This window comes from Chanos chanos, chromosome 13 (genome assembly GCF_902362185.1).
Source record: "Chanos chanos chromosome 13, fChaCha1.1, whole genome shotgun sequence".
Taxonomy (NCBI): domain Eukaryota; kingdom Metazoa; phylum Chordata; class Actinopteri; order Gonorynchiformes; family Chanidae; genus Chanos; species Chanos chanos.
In genome coordinates this window covers 677,501-690,000 of record NC_044507.1, presented here as the reverse complement: position 1 = coordinate 690,000, position 12,500 = coordinate 677,501, and the positions used below count along the sequence as shown (strand labels likewise).

Here is a 12,500-nt window from a genome sequence, read left to right as displayed (position 1 = left end):
ACACACACACAACATACACACACACACACACACACACACACACACATTAACACACAGATACCCACACACACCATACACACCCACACACACCATACACACCCACACACACCATACACACACACCATACACACACACACACATTAACACACAGATACCCACACACACCATACACACACACACACACACACACACACCATACACACACACCATACACACACTCCATACATACACACACACACACACACCATACACATACACACACACAGATACCCACACACACACCATACACACACACACACACACAGATACCCACACACACCATACACACACACCATACACACACACACACACACACACACATACACACACACACACACACACACACACACACAACCACACACACACACCATACACATGCACACACGCACACCATACACACACACACATTAACACACAGATACCCACACACACCATACACACACACACACACACACACACACACACACACACACACCATACACATACACACACACACACACACCATACACATACACACACACACACACACACACACACACACAGCATACACACACACACACACACACACACCATACACATACACACACACACACCATACACATATACACACACACACACACACACACACACACACACAGCATACACACACACACACACACACACAGCATACACACACACACACACACACAGAGCATACACATACACACACACACACCATACACATATACACACACACACCATACATACACACACACACACACACACACAACCACACACATACACACAGAGTCACACACACACACACCATACACACACACTCACACACACACACCATACACACACACACACACACAGATACCCACACACACCATACACACACCATACACACACACCATACACATTAACTCACAGATACGCACGCACACACACACAACCACACACTCACACAAACACTCACACACACAACCACACACACACACACACACACACACACAACCACACACATACACACACACACACACACACACACCATACACACACACACACACACACACACACTATACACACACATACACACACACACACACACACACACACACATACACACACACACACACACACCATACACATACACACACACACACACACACACCATACACACACACACACACACACACACCATACACACACACCATACACATTAACTCACAGATACGCACGCACACACACACAACCACACACTCACACACACACTCACACACACAACCACACACATACACACACACACACACACACACACACACACACACACACACACAACCACACACATACACACACACTCACACACACACACCCAACACACACACACACACACACACTATACACACACATACACACACACACACACACAACATACACACACACACACACACACACATTAACACACACACACACATTAAGACACAGATACACACACACACATTAACACACAGATACCCACACACACCATACACATTAACACACAGATACCCACACACACACAACCACACACACACTCACACACACTCACACATACACACACACCATACACACACACACCATACACACACACACATTAACACACAGATACCCACACACACCATAAACACACACACATACACACACACACACCATACACACACACACACACACACTGTACACACACACACACCATACACACACACACACACACACCATACACATACACACTATACACACACATACACACAACCACACACACGCAACCACACACATACACACACACACACAACCACACACACACACACATACAACCACACACTATACACACAACCACACAAACGCCACACACACACACACACACACACACTCCTATGCTTGCCCTTATCTAAGGTTAAAGAGCCCACACGCAGTGATTTTCTCGCTGGTCATTCTGTTGTGACCAGTATATGGGAACTGGTGTAAAGTTTGAGGAGTTATGGGAGTTATTAACTGAGCTGTAACCTGGGTTATTAACTGTAATATTTGGGAGTTATTATTAATTTCGTCTTGATTTGGACTATTTTTCTCTAATTCTCTAATTTTTCTCTAATCTCTAATGTAATCTACAGGTAATTACAAGTGTAATCTGGGCTGTTATTTTTAAGACCAAATATAATTTCAGTATGTGCTGGGTTGTTGTTTGTGTTCTCTGCAGGACTTCCTGTTGTCTCTCTGGAGTCGGCAGAGCGGCCAAACTACTTCCTGTCAGTGACGGCCAACGGAGGGCTGCGATTGGAGCGCTGGAGTTCGGGCGAAGAGTTCCGTCAGCGGGCGACGTTCATCCATCACCAAGGCCTCTGGTTGCCGGGGCGATCGTCATTTGAGCTCTACAGACAGAAGGGCGTGTTCCTCACCCTCACACAAACCTCTGCTCACGCCCAGAGCTACGATCACACACACACTTTCAAAATCAGCAGCAGCTTCATCCTGGAGGGTAAAGGATCACACGCACTCACACACACACACACGCTCACACAATTTAACACACCACACACACAGATTTATACACACACACACACACACACACACACATGCACGTATGCACACACTCACACACACAACAGACCACACACACAGACTTATACACACCTACGCACACGCACGCACATGCACGCGCACACACACACACGGGTATTTGTGTAAGTATTGATTATGTGTATGTGTGTGTGTGTGTGTGTGTGTGTGTGTGTTCCAGAGAGCAGCTTTGTGATCCCATATCGTCTCATGTGTGAGTGGAAATATCATGCATGTGCCAGTCCGTGTGTGAAGACCTGCAGTGACCCTGATGCCACGCGATGCCAGTTTTTACCACAGTGAGATCATGTCTCTCACACACATCTAAAACACTCACACACACTCACACTCACACACACACTCACACCCACACGCATCTAAAACACACACACACACACTCACACACACACACACTCACACTCACACTCACATGCATCTAAAACACACACACACACACTCACACACACACGCATCTAAAACACACACACACACACTCACACACACACGCATCTAAAACACACCTTCTTCCTCACGTCTTAAACATGCTTTCTCTCCCACTGTCATAGTGTCCACCTGTCATACCTCCATCATGCAAAATTACCAACATCACAACTAAAGTGGGTGTGTGTGTGTGTTTGCGCGCGTGTGTGTGTGTTTGTGTGTTTGTGTGTGTGTGTGTGTGTTTTTGTGTTTGTGTGTGTGTCTTTGTGTGTCTTTGTGTGTGTGTGTGTGTGTGGTCTGCAGTGTTGAAGGGTGTTTCCCACGTTGTCCTAAGACCATGATCCTAGATGAGGTGACACGGAGGTGTGTGTACCAAGAGGACTGTAAGTTACATTCTTCATCATCATCATCATATTATAAAAACAATCTCTGATCACACATTTTGAAAAAAAGAAACCAAGATCTTATACATCTGCCTCTCTGAGTGTGTTCAGTTTGGCCTAATACATCTGCCTTCACATCATGAACACTCTGAGAAAGGTTGATTTGCTCTATACTGAGACCATGCATGTTGCTCTATACTGAGACCATGGATGTTGCTCTATACTGAGAGCATGGATGTTGCTCTAAACTGAGAGCATGGATGTTGCTCTATACTGAGACCATGGACGTTGCTCTATACTGAGAGCATGGACGTTGCTCTATACTGAGAGCATGGATGTTGCTCTATACTGAGACCATGGATGTTGCTCTATACTGAGACCATGGATGTTGCTCTATACTGAGAGCATGGACGTTGCTCTATACTGAGAGCATGGATGTTGCTCTATACTGAGAGCATGGATGTTGCTCTATACTGAGAGCATGGATGTTGCTCTATACTGAGAGCATGGACGTTGCTCTATACTGAGACCATGGACGTTGCTCTATACTGAGAGCATGGACGTTGCTCTATACTGAGAGCATGGATGTTGCTCTATACTGAGAGCATGGATGTTGCTCTATACTGAGAGCATGGATGTTGCTCTATACTGAGAGCATGGATGTTGCTCTATACTGAATGAATGAAGTGCCGCTCACAGCTCTCCTCAGTTCATCGTCTCGTGTGTACCCACCTGTCACCTCTGACCCAACCCCTCACTGCACCCTGTCACTTCTTACTCTACCACTCACTGCACCCTGTCACCTGTGACCCTACCACTCACTGCACCTGGCGACCTCTGACCCTACGCCTCACTGCACCATGTCACTTCCTATCCTACCACTCACGGCACCCTGTGACCTCTGACCCTACTACTCACTGCACCCTGTCACCTCTGACCCCGCCCCTCACTGCACCCTGTGACCTCTGACCCTACTCCTCACTGCACCATGTCACCTCTGACCCTACCACTCACTGCACCCGGCGACCTCTGACCCTGCCCCTCACTGCACCTTGTCACCTCTGACCCCGCCCCTCACTGCACCTTGTCACCTCTGACCCCGCCCCTCACTGCACCCTGTCACCTCTGACCCTACCACTCACTGCACCCGGCGACCTCTGACCCTACCCCTCACTGCACCCTGTCACTTCCTACCCTACCACTCACGGCACCCTGTGACCTCTGACCCTACCACTCACTGCATCCGGCGACCTCTGACCCTACCTGGGCGTGAAGATCGCAGCATTTATCACTGCGAATTTTTTGTCTTTTCCCTGTACAATCAATGAAAATGATAAAAAAAAAAACCTACTGCATGAAATGGAGTTTGCCAGGTTAAACCCATGTGATGTGTAACTGTCAAGCTTTTGCCCTGTTGACTGGTGTTTTAAGGCTGCTCTCTAAAGCATGGATGTTTGGTGTTGTTGTTTTTGTTTTGCAGGCATAGTTCTCCCTCCCACCACCACTCCCTACATGTTTGTGACTCGATCCAACAGAACGACTGCACCTCCCACTACATCTGCAACCACAACTACTCCTACAACTGCTCCAACAATGACCACTGTAACTACTGCTCCCACCACAACTCCCAGCACCACCAGTCCCGCCCCAGTGACCGAGACTGTTGGTCCCAGTTCACCTCCAACATCCACAGGCACCACTCTGCCTCAACCAATCACACAAACCCATCTGTTGGCCACGCCCTCTTCCACCTCCACAGCCTCCTCTGCTCCAACAACCACTGTCCACATGACAACCTCTCCCTCACTGCAGCCAAGCACAACAACCACGCCTGTCATCACTACGGAAACACAGACCACCGCTACCCGCCCACCCCCAACACCCCTGACGACACGACCGACCACTTTCCCAACAACCACTGGCCCAGGGACCCCCACTCCTGTCACCATGACAACCACACAAACTCCGACACAGACGACTGAGCAGACTACTGCTCCAACCACTGAAGAGACATCCGTTAGCTCCTCCCTGTCTCCCACGCCTGAGACGGTTGCCGTGACAGCCGTGCCTCCTACGTTTCTTCTGCCCACTGCCCCCTGTACAGTAAGAGCGAGAGAAAAAGTGTGTGTGTGTGTGTGTGTGCATGTGTGCGTGCGTGCGTGTGTGCGTGCGTGCGCGTGCATGTGTGTGCGTGTGCGTGTGCGTGCGTGCGTGTGTGAGTGCGTGCGTCTGTGTGTGTGCGTGCGTACGCGTGTGTGTGTGTGTGTGTGCGCGTGCGTGTGCGTGTGTGCGTGTGCGTGCATGTGTGTGTGTGTGCGTGTGTGTGTGTGTGCGTGCGTGTATGCGTGCGTGCGTGCATGCGTGTGCGTGTGTGCGTGTGCGTGTGTGCGTGTGTGTGCGTGCGTGTGTGTGCGTGCGTGTGTGTGCGTGTGTTACGTTCCCCAGTCCTGGTGGCCGCCTATATAATTGCAGCTAGGCAGCACTGGCAACCCCTTCTGGTGGCGATTATGTTTTTGTTTTTGTTTTGGTATTTTTTTCCAACCTTTTGATTAGGGGCACCTGAAACCTGTGGGCTGAGCCTATTTGTAGACCCTCCTGGCACCGTTCCCGCGAGACGCGCATGGGTGCCTTAGAGGATACTGGTCCATCCCAGCACAACGCGATGGTGTTCCCGCTTCGCTTCCCAAATTCGCTTTGTTAATTCTTTGTCTACTTATTTCGGATAATAAAACCCCTAGATATTGACCCATTATCGCGTGCGTCTCCCCCTTTATGCTACGAGCTGGTGATCGGCCGTAACATAATTGGGGGCTCGTCCGGGAGTTGAACCCGGGACCTCTCGCTCGTCCGGGATCTTTTCGTAGAGGTTACAGATTTAGATATAGAGTTTTAGCGGGACTATGTGGATTAATCACTGGCTTTGTAAGTACTTGCTGGGCGATTTCTATTGTACACCCTAGTTCCCTAGTTAGATAGTGGCGGGCAAGCAGGAAGCTTGTCAGTTTGTTGTTTTCTTTATTATTTTTGGTGGATATCTCAGTGGGGGTATGTTTCGGAGCTGCATTGTGGACTGCGTCTATGGTCTATTTTGCACTCTCGAGTTTGACGTTTAAAGTCGCCTCGAGCTGAGTAAACCACTGAAGATAGATAGATAGGTAGGTAGGTTTTTTTTTTGTGTTCGTTTGTTATTTTGTTGTTAGATAGCCCAGGAATTGGGGGTGTTCGTTCCGTTGCATTATTGCCCATTAGGTACTGGAAGTCGTGTGGTTTTGTAATAGTGTTAATCGTGCTTATAGTAAAGTCGCCAGTGTATTTTTTTTTTATCACTGGTATTTAGTGTGAATTTTGTGGATGGACCCGTGGTCACTAGTGTAATTATTTCGACCACTTTTGTGATTACAGCTACCATTAATTATAGCTTTTTGACTCTTTCGTTTTCTTTAATTTTTACTTAGTCTATCTGATCGCTTCATAATGGCATCAATAGATGATTTCGTTAAAGAACCCTCTGTAGAGTTACTTGCGCAGTTCACTAAGGAGCAATTATTGGAACTGGTAACGATCTACGAGGTTGAGCTTACTTCCGCTGAAAAGCGTTTAAAAGAAACAATTAGAGCCACTTTGGAAAAAGTTTTAATTGACAAAAAAATTCTGGTTGTTACAGAATCGAAAGCTCGTGCAACAGCAATAGAGCTTGAACTTCAGATTCGCTTACAGGAGCTCGCCCTGCGCGAAAAAGAAATTGACTTTGAACGTAAACGGTTACAGTTAAAAGCTAGGGAGCAAGAACTGGAAACTAAACTGGCTTTAAGAAAACTGGATATCGAGGCAAAAAAAGAAGGTGTTCCTCCTCCCGAAGTTACCGATTCTTTTGATATAGGCCGAAATATTAAAATGGTGCCGCCGTTCGTTGAAAAAGACGTGGAAAAATATTTCCCTCACTTTGAGCGTGTCGCCACGACTTTGCAGTGGCCTAAGAGAGTTTGGACGTTTTTATTGCAATGCGTCTTAGTTGGGAAAGCACAAGAAATTTACTCATCCTTGTCACTGGAGCAAAGTGCAGACTACGATGTTGTTAAAGCCTCAATTCTACGAGCGTATGAGTTGGTACCTGAGGCGTATCGGCAGAAATTCAGGCGTTACAGAAAAACTGAGCGTCAGACATTTGTAGAGTTTGCTCGTGAAAAAGAGACTCTGTTTGATAGATGGTGTCAGTCGCAAAAGGCTGACAGTCGCGAACAGCTGAGAGAACTTGTCCTTCTAGAAGAGTTCAGGAACTGCTTACCTGAAGCTGTGGTAACTTATGTGAGCGAGCAAAAGGCCGAGTCCGTTAAGCACGCAGCCGTACAGGCAGATGAGTACGTGTTAACTCACAGAGTCGCTATTAGAGATAGATACCGTAACAAGTATTCATCTATTGGTAACAGTGCAACAGACCAAAATAAACAAAACTCGCAAAACAAGGTTGAGGAAAGGGTTTGTTTTTATTGTAAAAAGCCGGGTCACATCCTGGCAGATTGTTTGCTTTTAAAAAAGAAACAGTCCAAAACCATGGGCCTCATTACCTCTGCGTCTTCTCAGCCCTCCCTAGAACCCGCGAAGCCTGCAGTCACTAAGGCTCAGTCTGGTTATGAGCCCTTTATCATGAAAGGCTTGGTATCAGTTTCCGGTGGGGAAACCGTTCCTGTGCGTATCCTGCGGGACACGGGTGCAGCACAGTCTTTTCTCCTGCAGGGCCTGTTGCCACTGTCCGAACAGACCGCCACGGGCAGTAGTGTCCTTGTTAGGGGAATTGAGATGGGGTTCGTTGAGGCGCCCTTACATCGTGTCCACCTTAAGTCCGACTTAGTCAGCGGTGATGTAGTTGTGGGAGTTCAGTCCTCTTCTCCTATCCCTGGGGTGACATTTATTTTAGGGAACGATTTGGCCGGTGGGAGTGTGTGGAGTCAAGGTGATATGCCGCCAGAAGTCTTTCCCGTGCCGCTCGTGCCAGAGGGTCTGGACGAGTGTGAGCAGAAATTCCCTGACGTTTTTCCTGCTAGCGTCATCACCCGCTCCCAAACGAAACGGCTGATCGACTCCGTTCCTTCCCGTGACGGTGATGTTGACTTGAGTGACAGTTTCGTAGCTAAGCCCGAAGAGTGTGAGAGGCTCTTCGACGCTCAGTCGGTGCAGAGCAGTAGCCAAAACATACCCGTAGACAAGACAGAAAGACACGAGTTACTGGACTTTTCATTGTCACGTGAAAAGTTAATAAACTCTCAGAAGTCTGATCCCACTCTTACCTCTTGTTTTGAGTCCGTCAGCTCCGTTCAGGATCTAGTGACTATGCCTCAGGGGTACTTTATCAGAGATGGAATTCTGATGAGAATGTGGAAGCCGCACAGCTTCACTGAGGAGTGGAGTGAGGTGCATCAAATCGTGGTTCCGTCAGAATACAGAAGTGAGATTCTTAGCGTTGCTCACGATGGTCTTGCTGGTCATTTGGGGGTGTCGAAAACTTATCGTTGAATTCTTCGACACTTCTTTTGGCCAGGGTTGAAGAGCGACGTTGCTGATTACTGTAGGACGTGTCATGTCTGTCAGGTTGGTGGCAAACCTAATCAGACAATTTCACCTGCACCACTTCATCCGGTTCCAGCAATTGGCGAGCCTTTCGAAAACGTCATCATTGATTGTGTTGGACCACTTCCGCGATCTAGAAGCGGTTATCAATATTTATTTACTATTATGTGCACAGCAACTCGTTTCCCAGAGGCAATTCCTCTGAGAAAAATCACCGCTAGGTCCGTGACTAGGGCATTACTTAAATTCTTTTCTTTCGTTGGTTTGCCCAAAGTTGTCCAGAGTGACCAGGGAACTAATTTTACATCCAGAGTGTTCTCCCACGTCCTGAAATCACTCCAAATTAAGCACTGCATGTCAAGTGCATACCACCCCGAAAGTCAAGGCGCGTTAGAGCGTTACCATCAGTCTCTGAAGTCAATGTTACGTGCTTACTGTTTGGAGGTTGGCAAAGATTAGGAGGATGCGGTACCCTGGCTGCTTTTTGCATCAAGGGAGGTAGTCCAAGAACGGGGGGATTTAGCCCCGCAGAGCTTGTATTTGCTCACAATCTCCGCACCCCTCTGACAGTGCTAAAGGAGCGGTGGTTGAGTAAACGCCGCGATCATAATATTTTGCAGTTTGTCAGTGATTTTCGCTCGAGGCTATACAAAGCTCGCGAACTCGCTCGACAAAATTTGAAGGGTGCTCAGGCTAAAATGAAACGATGGTTTGACCGAAAGGCCAGAGCCCGTTCGTTCAAGCCTAGGGACAAGGTTTTAGTTCTGCTGCCAGTGCCAGGCGCTACGTTTCAGGCCAGATACAGTGGCCCATGTACTGTCATAAACAAAGTTTCCGATCTTGACTATGTTATTTTGACTCCAGATAGACGTCAGCACTCTCGTGTGTGTCATGTGAATATGCTTAAACCTTATTTCGTTCGTGAACCCACTGTAACGCCCAAGAGTTTGTCTTATTCAGTTTTAAATGCGTCCGATGAGTCTACTGTCCTTCTATCCGCTCTGGTGGAGGGTGAGGACAGTGGGACTACACCGTCCCGTTCCGTTATTGAGGGTCGTTTTAACAATTCAGAGGTGCTCACGGTGATCCAAAATCAGCTACCACATCTGTCCGCTACTGAGAAGGCTGATATTTTAGGTGTTCTCAAAGAATTTCCTGAGCTTTTTGGGGATGTTCCAACAGTGACCACAGTCTTAGAGCATGACATCGACGTCGGAGCGACATCCCCGATTAAGCAGCACCCGTATAGAGTCAACCCAAAGAAACGTGCGATCCTCCGACAAGAGGTAGAATACATGCTCTCGAACGGCATAGCTGAGCCTAGCTCTAGCCCTTGGAGTTCGCCGTGTATTTTAGTCAGTAAGCCAAATGGAACGTATCGGTTCTGCACGGACTACCGTCGGGTCAATGCAGTTACCACTCCAGACAGCTATCCCCTGCCTCGAGTGGATGACTGTGTTGACCGCGTAGGATCTGCCGTTTTTGTTAGTAAGATCGACCTATTAAAAGGTTATTGGAAGGTCCCACTTACCGCTAGAGCTCAAGAGATTTCCGCCTTTGTTACTCCCGACTCCTTTTTAAATTATAAAGTCATGGCGTTTGGAATGAGAAACGCACCGGCGACCTTCCAACGCCTGGTTAACGTTGTGCTGTCAGGTATGTCTGGCTGTGAAGCCTACCTTGATGATGTGCTAGTTTATAGTATGACGTGGGCAGAACATCTGGGGCAACTGCGTGAACTTTTCCGCCGTTTGTCGAAGGCTAACCTTACTATAAACTTGGCCAAGTGTGAGTTCGGAAAGGCCACCGTTACTTATCTGGGGCGAGTCGTTGGTCGGGGCCAGGTTTTCCCTGTGATGGCAAAAGTAGCTGCCGTTCAGGACTACCCTGTTCCTAGTGACCGACGTGGGTTGCGACGTTTTTTAGGTATGGTTGGTTACTACCGCAGCTTTTGCAAAAACTTTTCCTCTGTCGTGTCTCCGCTAACGGACTTACTGAGTCCTAAAGTCAAGTTCGAATGGACAGAGACGTGTCAAAATGCGTTTAAAAATGTGAAGGGCCTGCTATTGTCAGCTCCTGTTCTAGCCACGCCCGACTTTAACAAGCTGTTTCGTTTTGCTGTGGATGCGAGTGATGTCGGTGCGGGAGCTGTCCTTCTGCAGTGTGGCGCTGACAATATACAACATCCTGTCTCTTACTTTTCTCGAAAGTATAATGGGGCACAGCGAAAATACTCCACGATTGAGAAGGAAACTTTGGCTTTAGTATTGGCTATTCAACACTTTGAGGTTTATTTGGGAGGTTCTTCGTTTCCAATTTTAGTTTATACTGATCATGACCCACTGAAATTTCTAATGCGAACCAAAGGCTGATGCGCTGGAGTTTGATGTTGCAACCCTTCGACCTTCGAATTGTTCATGTTTGCGGAAAAGATAACGTCTTAGCAGACGCGTTGTCTAGAGCTGAACGTTAAGAGACGTTTCTGTTAAGTTGTGTGACCTTCTGCACCAAATTAATTTGGATCTTATCTATATATCTGTGTGTGTGCGCGGGCGTGTGTGTGTATATGTGTGTGTGCGCGCACGTGTGTGTGTGCGTATATATATGTACATGTTCTCTGCGTGGACTGCAAAACAGGATTGTGTACAATAAAATATTAGTTTTTGTTGGACACTTGCAGGTATGGTATGGACTATATTAATTCTTCCTGTTATGTTATAGCCTACCTTACCTATGACATTTTGAATAATAGAATCGTTTGAGTTGTAGCTCTGTGCCGCTCCAACCTATGAGCTGCGTGCACAGTAGCTACCTAGGTGGTTGGATTATCTCTATGTTTTCTTTGTTGACTGTTCTCTTTTGGCGACCAGTCACCATTTTGGGGTGGGGGTGTTACGTTCCCCAGTCCTGGTGGCCGCCTATATAATTGCAGCTAGGCAGCACTGGCAACCCCTTCTGGTGGCGATTATGTTTTTGTTTTTGTTTTGGTATTTTTTCTAACCTGTTGATTAGGGGCACCTGAAACCTGTGGGCTGAGCCTATTTCTAGACCCTCCTGGCACCGTTCCCGCGAGACGCGCATGGGTGCCCTAGAGGATACTGGTCCATCCCAGCACAACGTGATGGTGTTCCCGCTTCGCTTCCCAAATTCGCTTTGTTAATTCTTTGTCTACTTATTTCGGATAATAAAACCCCTAGATATTGACCCATTATCGTGTGCGTCTCCCCCTTTTTGCTAACAGCGTGGCCGTAACAGCGTGCGTGTGTGTGCGTGCGTGCGTGCGTGTGTGCGTACGTGTGTGCGTCTGAGTGTGCGTGCGTGTATGTGCGTGTGTGCGTGTGCGTGCGTGTGTGTGCGTGTGCGTGCGTGTGCGTGCGTGCGTGCGTGTGCGTGCGTGCGTGCGTGCGTGCGCGCGTGCGTGCGTGCGTGCGTGCGTGTGTGTGTGCGTGCGTGTGTGTGTGCGTGCGTGTGTGTGTGCGTACGTGTGTGCGTACGTGT

At 48.0% G+C, this 12,500-nt stretch overlaps 1 protein-coding gene across 1 annotated transcript in view; it reads left to right on the top strand.

Moving 5' to 3' along the window:
* The window catches only part of otogl (otogelin-like), a 100,787-nt gene that overhangs the window by 56,611 nt on the left and 31,676 nt on the right, over positions 1-12,500 (top strand). Inside the window, exons 32-37 of the mRNA XM_030790437.1 lie at positions 2,255-2,533; positions 2,795-2,912; positions 3,358-3,437; positions 4,918-5,540; positions 8,019-8,880; positions 9,963-11,266. Coding sequence (XP_030646297.1) covers positions 2,255-2,533; positions 2,795-2,912; positions 3,358-3,437; positions 4,918-5,540; positions 8,019-8,880; positions 9,963-11,266 — 3,266 coding nt within the window. The remainder of the gene's footprint in view (positions 1-2,254; positions 2,534-2,794; positions 2,913-3,357; positions 3,438-4,917; positions 5,541-8,018; positions 8,881-9,962; positions 11,267-12,500) is intronic.